Source organism: Panulirus ornatus, chromosome 9 (assembly GCF_036320965.1).
Source record: "Panulirus ornatus isolate Po-2019 chromosome 9, ASM3632096v1, whole genome shotgun sequence".
Classification (NCBI taxonomy): Eukaryota; Metazoa; Arthropoda; class Malacostraca; order Decapoda; family Palinuridae; genus Panulirus; species Panulirus ornatus.
Window position 1 is genome coordinate 46,798,095 of NC_092232.1, and position 18,409 is coordinate 46,816,503.

The 18,409-nt window shown below is 40.7% G+C and overlaps 1 protein-coding gene across 4 annotated transcripts in view; it reads left to right on the forward strand.

The window, feature by feature from the left end:
• The window catches only part of Shark (SH2 ankyrin repeat kinase), a 192,047-nt gene that overhangs the window by 130,300 nt on the left and 43,338 nt on the right, over positions 1 to 18,409 (forward strand). For 3 of the 4 annotated variants that reach the window (XM_071665126.1, XM_071665127.1, XM_071665128.1), the window contains one exon: positions 95 to 235. In XM_071665126.1, coding sequence (XP_071521227.1) covers positions 95 to 235 — 141 coding nt within the window. Of the gene's footprint in view, positions 1 to 94; positions 236 to 7,697; positions 13,818 to 18,409 lie in introns of those variants that run through there. The other variant, XM_071665129.1, reaches the window with a different exon arrangement.

Consider the following 18,409-nt stretch of genomic DNA (forward strand, 5'->3'; position numbering starts at 1 on the left):
GAACAGGCTTCAGAGATGTACATAGATAAATAAGTAATGGATGAAAAGATTTTACTGCATATTGCATCTCATGTAGTTTTCAATATTTCCTCAGATTGATGTAGCTGTTAAAACACTTCATGATGAAAAAGTCAGTAAGAAAGATTTCCTTAAAGAAGCAGAAGTGATGATGAATCTGAACCATCTTTATATTGTAAAACTGGTTGGTGTGTGCCATGGACCTCCAGTAGCTATGGTAAGTTGCTGATTTATCAATTACTCAAGTTTAATTAGTACTATTGAATGAAGCTTTTATAGAATCATGACATAATCACTTCAGAGATAAGTAAAGTTAAGAGCTTAACACTTTTTGGCACTAGTAATGCCAATTACATGTCTGATGTGTTTAATGCTGTATTGGCACTAATCGTGCCACTTGGACATCTGATTACAAAATAATTGTACCAAAAGGTGGCTTTTAAAGTTACTTATGTCACTTTTACATCATTCCTAAATTTTGGAACTGATTATGTAGGAAATAACCATAACTTAAGTGTGTAATTACCATCCATGATTGCAGTGCCATAAAATCTGGTCTCAACACTAAAAAATATATATATTGTATTTTTTTTTACTATACAATGATTTTTTTCAGTTTCTTATCAGAAAATCTTTCCTAATTTTAACTAATAATGTGGGAGATAATCATAATGTAAATGCATAATTATAATTCATAATTACACGGCTTGAAAGAATTTTTCAACTAGCATTCTTACCATGCGTTATTTTCCTTTCAGAGTGCATACTGAAGTCCATTTTTTGTTTTACTTTCCTTTTTACAAAGTTCCCTTCAGGAACAACTTACCCAACTTATGAACTGATAAGTGTGGGAACTAATCACAATATAAATGCATAACTATCACTCAAAATTACACCACTTATAAAGTAACCTGGGTGTTTACCATATATTATCCTTTACCCGTCAAAATACATGCATTAGTATTCTTTGTATATTACTTTGATATTTACACACTTCCCTTCAGAAACATCTAACTAAATTTATGATCTTAAAAGTGTTTTTATACCAACAAGACATGGGAGATATCAAGGAGAGTGAAAAGAACTGCAGTCTGGCTGAGCCAGCCAGGCCTGTGAATGAAAGCATATGATTGGAGATTCTCCTTCAAAATTTTCAAGACCATTGATATCCCCATGTCTCTATTACATCTTTGTAGCTTTGTATACTTATTTCGTCGTTACCTTTGCATTATCTGCAAACATATTCAGGTAGGAGTTCATACCTTCAGACAGGTCATTTTTATAGATCAAGAAGAGAAAGAATCCCAGAACAGAGCCCTGTAGCACTCCACCAGTCACCTTGACCCATTTGGAGAATGTTTCCCTTGACAATCATCCCATGTACCCTTCCACTGAGGTAATCTGTCCATTAGAGGAGTACCCCCCTTATTCCCTCCTTGTGATCCAGCTTCTCATTGATCCTCCTATGCAGGACAGTGGAGGAAGTGAAAAATCTGTTTTTGAAATGTCCTTTGTCATAGTCATTGGGAAAGACATGAGAGTTAGAGAGTTCCAAAGCTTTGCCGTGAATGCAGAGAAAAATTTATCAAAACTACCCACCCTTGAGTTGCCATTGGCCATACAGTAATCATGTGACATAGCTGCTTGCCAAGTATTGCATGATCTTGCTAGTGATGAGGGTGCTCAAGCTGCAAAAACCAGAGTAATGCCTTAGAAGTGGAAAAGTGAACCAACATTGCAGCATAGAACAAGTGGATCAGATTTTGAAGTTACATGGTTGAGTTGATATGTCAGGCTGCGTTTGAGTCAAGAGGTGGAATTACAGATCCATTGAAGGAGAGAGGAAAGTTGTGAGGACTTTTTGATAGGAAAATGAGCTGATTTCACATGCCCCAATGAGATATCCTCTCCAAATCTGAGTTTATTGAGAAAATTGTGTTGAAACAAGTTGTAGATCGAGTGAGAGAAGAGGAGCAGATTTGAAGGATTTGGTGGAATGCAGTGTTGAGTTGTCAGCATGAGTGCATTTGGTTATTTGTAGGAAAAGGAAATCATTGATAAAACAGAGGAAAAGTATAGGAGACCGGACAGAATTATGAGAAACTCTGATGGTGATAGGGGGAGGCTTATCCATTTACAACATGGCAATAGATTGGCCATAGAGGAAGCTAGATATGTGGAGCAAGAGAGGAAAGGAAGCCAAAAGAGGGTAGCTTAGAGATGAGACTCCAATGCCATACCCTGTTAAAAGCTTTGGATATATCAAGGGCAGCTACAAAAGATTCTCCATAATCTGTCAGGGATGAAGACTAGAAATTGATAAGATAGGAAAGAATATCAGCAATGGATCTCATCTTATGGAAGCCATACTGGTGATATGAGTGAAGACTGTGAGATTGAAGATGTTTAAGGATATGGGAGTTGAGGAGGGATTTAAAGACTTTGGATATGGTTGATGGGATGTACTAATGCATGCTTCCAAGAAGGAAACATTCTGGTTTTTAAACAAATGGAACAGACAAGCAAATACAGGAGCAAGTTCAGAGGCAAACTCTTTCAGTACACTTTTATTAAATGCCAGCAGGTCCATAGCCTTGCTTTTGTCTAGAGAGAGAATTCCTTTTCAGACTCTTTGAAAAGATATTACTAGGAGATGCATAGGATTAGTAAGAGGAGCATCATGGGAAGAATGTTACTCATATAATGTAGAGTTCAAGGAGAAAGATTGAAACCAACTTTTGAAAAGATTAAAAACAAGTTTTTAGAGCATATACAGGAAAATTTCCTACAGCAGTGTGTCACTAGCACACTAGGATGAGATGGACTGATACATCATCATTACTGGACCCTACCTTCACTCATACTAACATTATATCTAGAACATCATATACAATACACCAGTTGGAAGAAGTGATCATATAATGCTCGTCTGATTATGTGTAAAAGAGGACTTTAAGAGAGCAGAGATGAGATAGAAAATAAAGAGGAACTATAATTGTGGGAAGTACTCTGACCTCAATCATTTTTATGGTAACGTAGATTGGATAATGGAATTTACCAGCCGAGAACCAGGGCAATGTGTAGAGAAGTTCTGTGAAATACACTGTGTGGAAGTGAGAAGAATTTACTAGCCAGGAACCAGGGCAATGTGTTGAGAAGTTCTGTGAAATATACAGTGTGGAAGTAAGAGGCATGGGTACCTAAAGCTTCAAGTATAGAGGGAATGGTAAGAAAGAGTAGGAATTGTTTAATTAAAGATGTCATAAAGCAAAGGAGCTTTGAGAAATGCAGTGACAAAGATATAGATAGCACTCTAGTCAGTTAGTATAGCAATGTATAAGAGATCATGGAATGGGTGTTGCAAAATAAGAAGAGGAACAGAGAAACTTTGAAAAGAAAATTGTGGACGAGTCAGCTGAAGATTCAAAACTGTTTCATAGACTTATCAGGATCCAGTTGCCAGTTAAGGAGCAGATAATCAGGCTCAAGGATCTAGAGTGAAATATTGTAGAGGATGAAGTAAGGGTATGTAAGGAACTGCATGGCAAGTTCAGAGGTGTTTTCACAGTGGAAGGCACTGTAGCCCCAAAATCAGTGAGATGGATTGGGGAGAAGGTTTTGGAAATTGTTGATATATCTAGAAATGGGTATGTTTGAAGGAATAGTGGTTCCAGCAATGTTGTATGGTTGCGAGGCGTGGGCTATGGATAGAGTTGTGCACAGGAGGATGGATGTGCTGGAAATGAGATGTTTGAGGATAATGTGTGGTGTGAGGTGGTTTGATCGAGTAAGTAATGTAAGGGTAAGAGAGATGTGTGGAAATAAAAAGAGCGTGGTTGAGAGAGCAGAAGAGGGTGTTTTGAAATGGTTTGGGCACATGGAGAGAATGAGTGAGGAAAGATTGACCAAGAGGATATATGTGTCGGAGGTGGAGGGAACGAGGAGAAGTGGGAGACCAAATTGGAGGTGGAAAGATGGAGTGAAAAAGATTTTGTGTGATCGGGGCCTGAACATGCAGGAGGGTGAAAGGAGGGCAAGGAATAGAGTGAATTGGAGCGATGTGGTATACCGGGGTTGACGTGCTGTCAGTGGATTGAATCAGGGCATGTGAAGCGTCTGGGGTAAACCATGGAAAGCTGTGTAGGTATGTATATCTGCGTGTGTGGACGTATGTATATACATGTGTATGGGGGTGGGTTGGGCCATTTCTTTCGTCTGTTTCCTTGCGCTACCTCGCAAACGCGGGAGACAGTGACAAAGCAAAAAAAAAAAAAAAAAAAAAAAAGAATCTAGAAATCATGTTAACAGTATTAAAAGGATCTATACAAGGCTGATAGTCCAAGAGTGGTGTGTAGATAAGTTTGATAGACCACTTGAATTGCTGTTCAAGATGTTCCTGGAGAGAGGCTTAGTGCCAAGGGAATGGAAGAGGCAAATTTCATACCAATATATAGGAAAGGAGACCAGAAATAGATACTGGATTACAGACTGGTCTTACTAATGAGTGTGAATTGTAAGGTTCTGGAAAAGACTATGAGAAAGCAAGTGGATGACTTTGTGCAGTGGAGAAATTTTCTAAGGGAGGGATGGCATAGTTTTAGGGATAGGAGTTCCTGTGTAGCTAACCTTGTAAGGTTTTATGATAGAATGATCTCACTCTTGGACAAAAGGGAAGGCTAGGTTTATTGGCTGTATCTGGACTGTCAGAAGGCTTTTGACATTGTACCGCATAGGAGGCTATGAAACTGAATCACCAAGCAGCAATAAGATGGAAACTCCTTTGTTGGATAGAAGATTATCTCATTGGGAAGGAACAAAGGACATATCAGAAAAGCCTTTTCCAGATGGATTGAGGTGAACAGGAGTTCCTGTGTAGCTAATCTTGTAAGGTTTTATGAGAGAATGATCTCACTCTTGGACCAAAGGGAGAGCTAGGTTTATTGTCTGTATCTGGACTGTCAGAAGGCTTTTGACATTGCACCACATAGGAGGCTATGAAACTGAATCACCAAGCAGGAATAAGGTGGAAACTCCTTTGTTGGATAGAAGATTATCTCATTGGGAAGGAACAAAAGACACATCAGAGAGGCCTTTTCCAGATGGATTGAGGTGAACACCGGGGTACCGTGGGGTTTGGTTCTAGGACTATTACTCTTCTAGATCTGCATTGATGATTTGCCTAAAGGTATATGTTTGCAGATGGTGTAAAAGTCATGAGGGAAGTGAAAAGCAAAGAGGATTTCATCAGCTTAAAAGGGTATCTGAGCAGACTTCAAAGTTGGTCTGAAATATGTTTAACAAGTTCAACCTTAGCAATTGTAAAGTAATGAGGATCATGTAAAACAAAAGATGGCCTTAATATGAAAATAACATTAGGATTCTGTATATGAGGGGACATTGTCCCTAACCTGTCACCAGAGTCTAATATTAGTTCCAACAATGTTATATGGTTGGGAGGCATGGGCTATAGATAGGGTTGTACAGAGGAGGGTGGATGTGTTGGAAATGAAAAGTTTAAGGACAATATCTGGTGTGAGGTGGTTTGATCAACCAAGTAATGAAAGAGTAAGAGAGATGTGTGGAAATAAAAAGAGTGTGATTGAGAGAGCAGAAGAGGGCATGTTGAAATGGCTTGGACACATGGAGAGAATGATTGAGGAAAGATTGACAAAGAAGATATATGTATCAGAGGTGGAGGGGACAAGAAGTGGGAGATCAAATTGGAGGTGGAAGGATGAAGTGAAAAAGATTTTGGGCTGAACATACAGGAGGGTAAGAGGCGTGCAAAGAATAGAGCGAATTGGAATGATGTGGTGTACCGGGTCAACGTGCTGTCAGTGGATTGAACCAGGGCATGCGAAGCCCTGGGGTAAACCATGGAAAGGTCTGTGGTGCCTGGATGTGGATAGGGACCTGTGGTTTCGGTGCATTACACATGACAGCTAGAGGCTGTGAATGAATGTGGCCTTTTTTGTATATTTTCCAGACATATACTATGTATATGTCTTTGTGTGGATGCATATGTATGTATATGTTGATATGTGTATGTATGTATATGTGTGTATATGGGCGTTTATGTATATATATATATATGTGTATATGAATGGATGAGTCATTTCTTCGTCTGATTCCTGGCGCTACCTTGCTGATGCAGGAAACAGCGATTATATATTATGATAATAGTGATAGCTCAGGAGACAAACTGTCTGCTAGCAAATATCGTAATATCTTTTAAGGATATGGTTAAAGAAATATCTAACAAGCTTTTCATATCCTACTTAAGACCAAAACTAGAATATGCTACTCAGGTTTGGTCATCCTCCTAAAGAAGCACAAAAACTCACAGAGAAGGTCAAGAGGAGGGCAACAAAGTTGGTACCAGAATTAAGAGAGCTAAGCTACAGGGAAAGTTTGTAGGCTTTAAATTTACCTTCCTTGGAAGAGAGAAGGGTTACCAGATCACAACCTTTAACTTTTTGAAAGAAATCATCGAAGTTGACAGTGGACAGTACTTTGAGAGGTGTGGGGATAGAGAAAGTAGAGGATATAACATGAAATTTAGTAAAAAAAAAACTTGTAAATACTTTGATAGTATAAGAGTGATAGAAGAATGGAACAGGATGACTAAGGACAGGGTTAATGCAGACAGCATGATTAAATTCAATAGGTTGTATGATAGTAGAGTGCATTCAAGAGATGGGGCCCCATGAGTGTAAAACTCCTTCCCCTTACAGTGCAAATAGATAATTATGCACACACAAACACACATTGACCCTAAACTTTCACCAAAGTCCCACATATAGAGAACAGTAAAGGAAAAGAACTGTCTTATAACAAATACCAGGATAACCTTCAAGTATATGGATAAAGAAGTACGTATTCAACAAGCTGTTTGTATCATACGAAAGGCCAAGACTAGAAGGTGCTTCTTTAGTGCCCTCACCTAAAGAATCACAGAGCTAATAGAGAAGCTGCAGAGGAGGGCAGTAAAGATGGTAACAGAATTAAGAGAGCTAAATTACAGGGAAAGGCTAAAGGCTTTAAATTTGCTAACTTAGAAATATAGAAGAATGAGAGAGAGGACCTAATCACAACCTTTAAGTGTTTAAAACAGATTGATGACATGGACAAGGAACAGTTCTTCAAGAGATGTAGAGATGGAACGAATAGAGGATATGAAATTAAGCAAGAAACTTGCTAAAAAAAAAAGATGTAAGGAAGTACTTTTTTGTATAAGAGTGGTGGATGAATGAAATGGAATGACTACAGGGTTAATGTGAACAGCATACATAGATATAAGAAGTTGTCTTGTAGTATGTAATGTTCAAGAGACAGCCTGATGAATGTGAATTTCCCTCCCCACTTAGTTGAGATAGGTTATCACACACACACACACACACACACACACACACACACACACACACACACACACACACACACACACACTCTTGCACTGATGGAGGTGCTCCTCATTTAGAGTACCATCACCTTTTGGTGCATCAGTAGTATTTGTTACAGAACCTCCAGGTAATGCAACAACAGCTGTTGCAGCCACAACTCGAGCTTCTCCCTTCTCATTTGATCAGAGCACAACAGGGCTACTCACTGCTTCTGCTTCACCCTTTACTTTTGGTTTTTCCTCCTCCCATGAGGTTCAGAAAACATCATCTGTCTTTCAGTTTGATGGAGCAGCTGCATCAGCTGCCACAGCTACACCTCACCAGCCATCTGCTCCTGCTATAGCTACTACGTGGAGCACTACAACTGTTTCATCGTTGTTTACCTTTGATACACCTAGAATAACATCAGTAGCAGTAACTACTACACCCTCTGCCGTTACACCATAACCATTTACTTTTGGTTTTTTAAAGACTAATACTGCAGCCCCAACATTTGTTACCACTACAGATGTATCTGTCAAAGCTGTACCATTATCTGGCTTTGATGTTGGTTCCAAACCAGCTGGAGCTTCAACCAAATTAGCACCATCACTAGGTTTCACCTTTGGGTCTTGAATAACTGCACTAACTTCACGATTTCAGTTTGATGCTGCTATTGAATCTTCATTAGTTGATGTGAAATCTAGAAGCCCATTCACCTTAGGTAACACAGAATATAACTCCAAATTTTAGTGCTGGCTCTACATCTCCATTTAGCTTTGGGGGAATTTGTCTGCTGCCCTAGCTTTTGGGTACAACCTTAGGCAAGGCTTTGGTGTTTTAACAGCAAGTGCTCCAACCTTTGATATGCCAACACCCAGTTTTGGAACTGCAAGAGGCAATCCAACATCTCCATTTGGGTGAGCTAACACTTTTGGAGCCACTTCTAACCCTTCCTTCAGTTTTTAAGGCAGGAACTAGTAGTAGCAAACAAACAGTGGTGCTAATCTCTTTGGAGTCCAGAGAGCTACATCCTCATTTGAGGTTGTTAATAATCCAGCCCTTCCTCCTGATAACCTCATATTAACAGGGACTTGTGGATATAGTTCCATACAAAATCCCTTTTATGTGACACCAACATTTGGCAGTGATAACACTGCTGCCAATAAGAGAGCTGCATTCCAGTTTGGCCAAGGAACAAGTAATTCACCATTATCTGGAATGCCAGCTGCAAGTGCAACATTTGGAGGAGCTACATATTCATCAACACTTGGAGGAGCTACCAATCTTTCAACATTTTGAGGAGGAGCTTCTGCCAGGTATTCCAGTACTTCAATTTGGTACTACAGGTCCTCCAACTTTCTGTACAGGTAATGATTCAAGTTCTAATTCCTCAAGGAGACAAGAGCCCATGTTAGAGGTTATAATCACTAGCAAGTTAAGCCAGTACCAGTGAAAACATTGATCATCAGCAGTACTGATGGTTGATTCATTTGGAATTTATAATCTTTTTTTTTTTCGCATACCAGTGTAACATTATGAATTAAAAAAAAAATGTTTGTACCGTGTAGCTTTTTACCACTACTTTGTGATATATTCATTATACCAGTTTATTTTGATCTTATGTAGTTTATTATCACAATTGTTGCTAGTCAGCAAGGTCTTCCATTTTATCAGTGCCACATAATTACTAAAGCATATACCACAACTTCATATATCTATCACAGTGGATTATGGGCTCCTTCTCTTGAAGTTTCACACTCACACAAACAGACACACACATGCTAGTGGTTAGTGTTGCTGACCATGAGTCCATGGGCTAGCCTGGGGTAAAATCCTGGGCATGGCAGTCAGCCTACACCCAACCCAGGTGTTCATCCTCTCATCAGGACTGATCAGTAAATGGGTACCTGGCTTAGGCTGCGGGGTGTGTGTGTGTATACTTGCATATTAGAAGAGACATGATACATAGGGGCAATTTTAAGAGATAGGGCAACATGAGTATAAAACCCTCTCCCCATAACATACAAATAGTAATCATAAATACGTAGTAGTTAAACACACATACGACTTTCTGCAGAGGAGAAATACCCAAAGTGAGACACACTAAGATTTTAGGGTAAGGAGTTGGGTGTAACTAACCTCTAAGAGTTTTATGAGTGATATCAGTCCAGGGCAGAAGAGGGAAGGCTGGGTGGACTGTCTGTATATAGACCAATGGAGGGCATTTGACACTGTACCACAAAGGAGGCTGATTCAGAAGCTGGATGACATGGACTCCCGTGGTGAAGCAGTTAACATTCCTGACCATGACGCATTCACATGCTGCCCAGGGTCGAGTGCATAAGTTTGAATCCTGAATGCAGCTGTCAGTCCACATTTAACCTAGCTGTTTGTCCACCCTTGAGTCACTTCCGCTTCCATGGTTCCATCCGCTGCCAAATCCACTCCCAGATATCTAAAACACTTCACTTCCTCCAGTTTTTCTATATTCAAACTTACCTCCGAATTGACTTGTCCTTCAACCCTACTGTACCTAATAACCATGCTCTTATTCACATTTACTCTCAACTTTCTTCTTTCACACACTTTACCAAACTCAGTCACCAGCTTCTGTAGTTTCTCACCTGAATCAGTCACCAACACAGTATACATGTGTATATGTGTATATGTCTGTGTATGTATATATATGTATACGTTGAAATGTATAGTTATGTATATGTGTGTGTGTGGACGTGTATGTATATACATGTGTTTGTGGGTGGGTTGTTTCCTTGCGCTACCTCGCTGACACAGGAGACAGCAACAAAGTATAATAGATGAAATATTATTAAACATTTATATTTGTATAGTGTTTATGGGATGGCCTTGATTAGGGACTCAGTTTTCCCTAACGTCTCAGCTAACATTAAGAAAAAAATAGAAAAGTAGGAATGTATGGGAAACTCCCACGAAGGGCAGATTATATCAGTGGGAGGAAACAAAGAACACATGTCAGAGGGACTTTTCCACATGGGTTGAGGTGACCAGTGAAGTGCCACAGGGTTTAGATCTGGGACCATTACTCTTCTTGATCTATATTAATGATTCTCCTGAAGGTATGGAATCCTACTTGAATATGTTTGCAGATTATGTAAGTGAGGAAGATTGCATCAACTTACAAGGGGACCTAAACAGACTCCAAAGTTGGTCTGCATTGTGGTTGATGAAATTTAGCACAATGGGACAAAGTGAAAGATGGCCTCAGTATGATTATTACACAGCAGGAAATAAGCTTTAGGATTTTATGTGTTGAAGGAATTGGGAATATTCGTTGTCCCTAACTTGTTACCAGAGTCTCACTTTAATAGGATAGTTCAGGAGACAAATTGTGCTGGCCAATATCAGAATAGTCTGAAAGCGTATAGACATGGAAATATTAAGCAAGCTTTTCATAGCCTACATAAGGCCAGAGTTAGAATATGTTTCTCAGGTATGGTAATTTCAAATAAAGAAGCACAAAGAGTTCACAGAGAAGGTCCAGAGAAGGGCAAGAAATATGGTAACAATTAAGAGACCCAAGTAGCAGGGGCTGAAGGCTTTAGATTTATCCATCTTGGGAGAAGTAAGACTGAGAGGTGACCTCATCACAATTTTTAAGTTTTTGAAAGAGATCAATGAAGTGGACAGTTCATTGAAAGATGTAGGGATAGAATAACTGATGATATGCTTAATGAGACAGCATACATAAATTTTAAGAGATTATATGATAGTGTTTTAGAGATGAGGCCCTATTAGTGTAAAGTTCCCATCCTGTCAAGTACTAATAGGTAATTACACATAGGCCTCATGGTTTAGTAGCGTGTTACTAACCAAGATTCATCACCAGCAAGCCTAGGGTTGGACCATCATGGATTTGAATCCTGGGCATGGCAGTCAGCACACCCCTGAGGCTGGTCAGTAGATGGTTATATGGCTTAGGCTAGGGTATGTGTGTGTATGTGTGTTTGGGTGGGGCATAGGTGAGCATAGGCAGAATGAAGATGGTAAAGACACTCCTGGTGAAATGCTGAATGGATAAGAAGACTGCGTTGGTGCTGTTATGCATCAGTCTTTGTGTTCACACAAGATGACCGCAGCTCTGACCCTGTGAACTATTCAAGCAGATTCTTACTGGGTCATTGTTTCATTAGTTCTTTGGTAAAGTATCTAGTGTATGCTTTGTTTCGTTGTTAAGAAGTTGACAGTCTTACATGATGACAGTAGGTCCAATCAGGTGTAATCCAGTTATCCAGAGGGGTGTGATTCCGGTTGAAAGTTGACCTGTGGAAGCTGGAGAATGCCACTGACACACGTTTGACCCCATCACGGGTTAGACTTGGTGTGTGTGTATGTTATTTCTTATTTATACAGTCCAGGGAAGGAGGTTTACACTTGAGGGTCCCCATTGCTTGAATACATTTTACTATCATACAACCTCTTGAATTTATGTATGCTATCTGTATTAACCATGTCCTCAGTTTGCCTGTTCTGTTTATTCACTACTCTTATACAATAAAAGGATTTATTTACATCCTTATTTACAAATTTCTTGGTTTGATTTTATATCCTCTGGTTGCTCTATCCCTGTATCTCTCAAAGAACTGTCCACTTCATTGACCTCTTTTAAAACTTAATGTTTGTGATCAGGTCATCCCTCACTCTTTTCTCTTCCAAGGCAGGAGCTCAGCTCTCTTAACTCTAGTACCATCTTTATTGCTCTCCTTTAGACTATTTTTCTGAGTTCCTTTGCTTCTTTAGGTGTGGTAACCAAAATTGAGAAGAATATTCTAGATTTGGCCATATTTAGGATTTGTTTTTTTGTCCATATACTCTAATGCTGTTCTAATGTTTGCCAATAGACAGTTTAACTCTTCTAATATGGGACTTTGGTGTTGGGTTAGGGACAGTATAAGCAGATGCAACCCTCATCAATTTTCACTTCCTCCATGACCTTTGCATCATTTGCAAGCATATTAAACCTTCAGGCAAGTCATAAATACAGATCAAGAAGAATAATGATCCCAGAACCAAACCCTGTGGTACTCCATTGGTCACCTCAACCCACTTGGAAAAGGGCTTAGGGATGAAAGTGTGTGTTTGAACTACAAAGGCATAAGTCTGAAAGTACTCAGCAAGTTGTATGGGAGAATGATGATTGAGAGGGTGATGGCAGGCACAGAGCATCTGATTGAGGAGAAGCAATGTTAGCTTGTAAGTGGTAGAGGATGTGTGATACAGTTGGTTGCTCTGAAATATTTGTGTGATAAGAACTTGGAGAAAGAGAGATTTGTTTATGGCATTTATGGACCTGGCAGCATATGATAAGGTTGACAGAAATACCTTGTGGAGGTGTTGCTGATATGATATAAGAAGAAAGATGCTTGATACAGTTGTGAGGTTTTATTAGGACAATAAGATATGTGTGCATGTTGGAAGGGAGGAGGGTGACTGATTCCAAGTGAAGGTGGGCCTTCGTGAAAGGTGTGTGATATCACCTTGGCGGTTTGATATGTTCATGTATAGGGGAGTGAGGGAGGTGAATGCAAAGGTTTTAGAGACTGGGGCAGTTTTACAGTAGCATTAGTGCTTGGGGGGTGAGTCATTTTCTGTTTGCATTTGATAAGGCTATGGAGGCAGATTCCTGAGAAACTCTCCAAAAGCTTGTGTCAGAATTTAGGAATGTGTAAAAAGGTAAGTTGAAAGCTATTATGAACAAAATTAAGGTACTGAAATGCAATAATGGGGATGAGACAGCATGTTTTGAGCGTAAGATTAAATGTTGAGATACTGGAAGAAGTAGGGTATTTTGGATATCTGGAAATGGAAATGGCAGCACAGGGAACCATGGGAGCTGAAGTGGGTCTAGGTTCGGAATAAACCAAGGAGCACGTGGAATACCTGGTAAAGTCTTTAAGGTCTTCTATCTCACAGCCTGAGCTGTGCCCAGGCTATTAGGTTGGGTCTTGGGTCGACCAAGCTGTTGGAAGCCACAGCCTGCAGGCCCACGTAGCTCCAATGGCCTGGCTCTTCTTATATGCTTTGTAGGCACTTCCAGGACACTCTAAAGCTTCTGTTTTGTGCCTCCTATTGTGTTTCTGATGACAGCAGGTGCAGCATTGAAGAGTCTTTGGTCCCAGATGTTTAAGATGTTCTCTCTTTTTGTGTAGATCAAACCTTTGGATTTCAAAGGTAGTATTTCACAATGTCATCCATGCCTGTTATGGCAGTAGGATGTTAATGCTGAGTGTAAGTTGGGAACCTAACCTTTTACAATTTTCCAGGTATGGTGAAGAGAGTAGAGATGATGAAAATTTTATGTACAGTGAAATATGGCAAGGCAGCTGGAGGGGATGGTATTGCAGATCAATTTATCAAGAAAGGGGATGACTGTATTGTTGATTGGTTAGTTTGGATTTTCATTGTATGTATGGACCATGGTGAAGTACCTGAGGATTGGGGACAAAGGTATGTGTTCAAACTATAGAGAGTTATAAGTTTGTTGAGTGTACCTGGTCAGTTGTTGTTTTTTTTGTTTTTTTTTTTGCTTTGTCGCTGTCTCCCGCGTTTGCGAGGTAGCGCAAGGAAACAGACGAAAGAAATGGCCCAACCCACCCCCATACACATGTATATACATACGTCCACACACGCAGATATACATACCTACACAGCTTTCCATGGTTTACCCCAGACGCTTCACATGCCTTGATTCAATCCACTGACAGCACGTCAACCCCGGTATACCACATCGCTCCAATTCACTCTATTCCTTGCCCTCCTTTCACCCTCCTGCATGTTCAGGCCCCGATCACACAAAATCTTTTTCACTCCATCTTACCATCTCCAATTTGGTCTCCTTTCTTCTCCTCGTTCCCTCCACCTCCGACACATATATCCTCTTGGTCAATCTTTCCTCACTCATTCTCTCCATGTGCCCAAACCATTTCCAAACACCCTCTTCTGCTCTCTCAACCACGCTCTTTTTATTTCCACACATCTCTCTTACCCTTACGTTACTTACTCGATCAAACCACCTCACACCACACATTGTCCTCAAACATCTCATTTCCAGCACATCCATCCTCCTGCGCACAACTCTATCCATAGCCCACGCCTCGCAACCATACAACATTGTTGGAACCACTATTCCTTCAAACATACCCATTTTTGCTTTCCGAGATAATGTTCTCGACTTCCACACATTCTTCAAGGCTCCCAGAATTTTCGCCCCCTCCCCCACCCTATGATCCACTTCTGCTTCCATGGTTCCATCCGCTGCCAGATCCACTCCCAGATATCTAAAACACTTCACTTCCTCCAGTTTTTCTCCATTCAAACTCACCTCCCAATTGACTTGACCCTTAACCCTACTGTACCTAATAACCTTGCTCTTATTCACATTTACTCTTAACTTTCTTCTTTCACACACTTTACCAAACTCAGTCACCAGCTTCTGCAGTTTCTCACGTGAATCAGCCACCAGCGCTGTATCATCAGCGAACAGCAACTGACTCACTTCCCAAGCTCTCTCATCCCCAACAGACTTCATACTTGCCCCTCTTTCCAAAACTCTTGCATTCACATCCCTAACAACCCCATCCATAAACAAATTAAACAACCATGGAGACATCACACACCCCTGCCGCAAACCTACATTCACTGAGAACCAATCACTTTCCTCTCTTCCTACACGTACACATGCCTTACATCCTCGATGAAAACTTTTCACTGCTTCTAACAACTTGCCTCCCACACCATATATTCTTAATACCTTCCACAGAGCATCTCTATCAACTCTATCATATGCCTTCTCCAGATTCATAAATGCTGCATACAAATCCATTTGCTTTTCTAAGTATTTCTCACATACATTCTTCAAAGCAAACACCTGATCCACACATCCTCTACCACTTCTGAAACCACACTGCTCTTCCCCAATCTGATGCTCTGTACATGCCTTCACCCTCTCAATCAATACCCTCCCATATAGTTTACCAGGAATACTCAACAAACTTATACCTCTGTAATTTGAGCACTCACTCTTATCCCCTTTGCCTTTGTACAATGGCACTATGCACGCATTCCGCCAATCCTCAGGCACCTCACCATGAGTCATACATACATTAAATAACCTTACCAACCAGTCAACAATACAGTCACCCCCTTTTTTAATAAATTCCACTGCAATACCATCCAAACCCGCTGCCTTGCCGGCTTTCATCTTATGCAAAGCTTTTACTACCTCTTCTCTGTTTACCAAATCATATTCCCTAACCCTCTCACTTTGCACACCACCTCGACCAAAACACCCTATATCTGCCACTCTATCATCAAACACATTTAACAAACCTTCAAAATACTCACTCCATCTCCTTCTCACATCACCACTACTTGTTATCACCTCCCCATTTGCGCCCTTCACTGAAGTTCCCATTTGCTCCCTTGTCTTATGCACTTTATTTACCTCCTTCCAGAACATCTTTTTATTCTCCCTAAAATTTAATGATACGCTCTCACCCCAACTCTCATTTGCCCTTTTTTTCACCTCTTGCACCTTTCTCTTGACCTCCTGTCTCTTTCTTTTATACGTCTCCCACTCAATTGCATTTTTTCCCTGCAAAAATCGTCCAAATGCCTCTCTCTTCTCTTTCACTAATACTCTTACTTCTTCATCCCACCACTCACTACCCTTTCTAATCAACCCACCTCCCACTCTTCTCATGCCACAAGCATCTTTTGCGCAATCCATCACTGATTCCCTAAATACATCCCATTCCTCCCCCACTCCCCTTACTTCCATTGTTCTCACCTTTTTCCATTCTGTACTCAGTCTCTCCTGGTACTTCCTCACACAAGTCTCCTCCCCAAGCTCACTTACTCTCACCACCCTCTTCACCCCAACATTCACTCTTCTTTTCTGAAAACCCATACAAATCTTCACCTTAGCCTCCACAAGATAATGATCAGACATCCCTCCAGTTGCACCTCTCAGCACATTAACATCCAAAAGTCTCTCTTTTATGCGCCTGTCAATTAACACGTAATCCAATAACACTCTCTGGCCATCTCTCCTACTTACATAAGTATACTTATGTATATCTCGCTTTTTAAACCAGGTATTCCCAATCATCAGTCCTTTTTCAGCACATAAATCTACAAGCTCTTCACCATTTCCATTTACAACACTGAACACCCCATGTATACCAATTATTCCCTCAACTGCCACATTACTCACCTTTGCATTCAAATCACCCATCACTATAACCCGGTCTTGTGCATCAAAACCACTAACACACTCATTCAGCAGCTCCCAAAACACTTGCCTCTCATGATCTTTCTTCTCATGCCCAGGTGCATATGCACCAATAATCACCCATCTCTCTCCATCAACTTTCAGTTTTACCCATATTAATCGAGAATTTACTTTCTTACATTCTATCACATACTCCCACAACTCCTGTTTCAGGAGTACTGCTACTCCTTCCCTTGCTCTTGTCCTCTCACTAACCCCTGACTTTACTCCCAAGACATTTCCAAACCACTCTTCCCCTTTACCCTTGAGCTTCGTTTCACTCAGAGCCAGAACATTGAGGTTCCTTTCCTCAAACATACTACCTATCTCTCCTTTTTTCACATCTTGGTTACATCCACACACATTTAGGCACCCCAATCTGAGCCTTCGAGGAGGATGAGCACTCCCTGTGTGACTCCTTCTTCTGTTTCCCATTTTTAGAAAGTTAAAAAAATACAAGGAGGGGAGGATTTCTGGCCTCCCGCTCCCGTCCCCTCTAGTCGCTTTCTATGACACGCGAGGAATGCGTGGGAAGTATTCTTTCACCCCTATCCCCAGGGATAATATACATACACACACACACACACACACACACACACACACACACACACACACACACACGCACATATACACACACATACACATACATATATATACATATTAAATAATGTAAGAAACAATTTAGAAAACTGAAACTTCTAGCTTGAAATGAAATGAAAAAATGAATGTCACATAATGGTTCAACCTCTGGCTATGGAAAAAGGAAATGTTTAATTTATTTACACAAACGTCAATAGTAGTTCTCATCAATTTAACCACTGTATCAATAAGCTTCAAATGTCTAAGCTACATTTTTTCCAATTTCACTATTTTCTTGTCAAAGCACCATGTATGAAAACTATCACTCCAGTAACACAACTATAAACATTTACTTCCCCTTTAAAAAAAAGTTCTGGGGAAGTCTGTCTCGATACACTGCGGGACACTCTACCACCTGGCGAGGTTTGTGTTGCAATGGTTCTTGATTCACAAACATAGTAGCATCACTGGTGGGCCAAGGTAGTTCCGTTGGCGAAGAGGAGCTCATGAAACATGTCGGGAAGCATGCTACTGCAGGCAGGAGTGAAGGCTGATGCAAACTGGTATCGCTCTGAATGATGTGATGGGGACGTCTCCTTCCGTAGGATAGCATCTCCTTGGAATAGTTGGGGCTGTTGGTCTGTGGCCATGACCTTGATCCCCAGCTGGGCGGGCAGGTCTCGCTGTCCTCCTGTCTCGCCCGACAACAAGCTGACTGGTAACACTCACAAGCTGACTGGTAACACTCACAAGCTGACTGGTAACACTCACAAGCTGACTGGTAACACTCACAAGGCTACTGGGAGGACGTGTCTGTTGTGACTACTTCTGCCCATGAGCTCGTGGACTGAGGAGACGATATCGGTGAGCTCGGCTTTGGTGATGCAGCCGTCGCCGTTCACGTCGTAGAGTTTGAAGGCGAAGTTGAGCTTGTCGTAGGCCAGTTGTATGGGTCAGTTGTATGGGAGGGTAATGATTGAAAGGGTCAAGTTATGTACAGAGCATCTGATTGGGGAGAAGCAAAATGGTTTCAGAAGTGATACAGGATGTTTGGATCAGGTATTTACTTTAAAGAATATGTGTAAGAAATATGTAGAGAAACAGATGGATTTAAGTGTGGCAT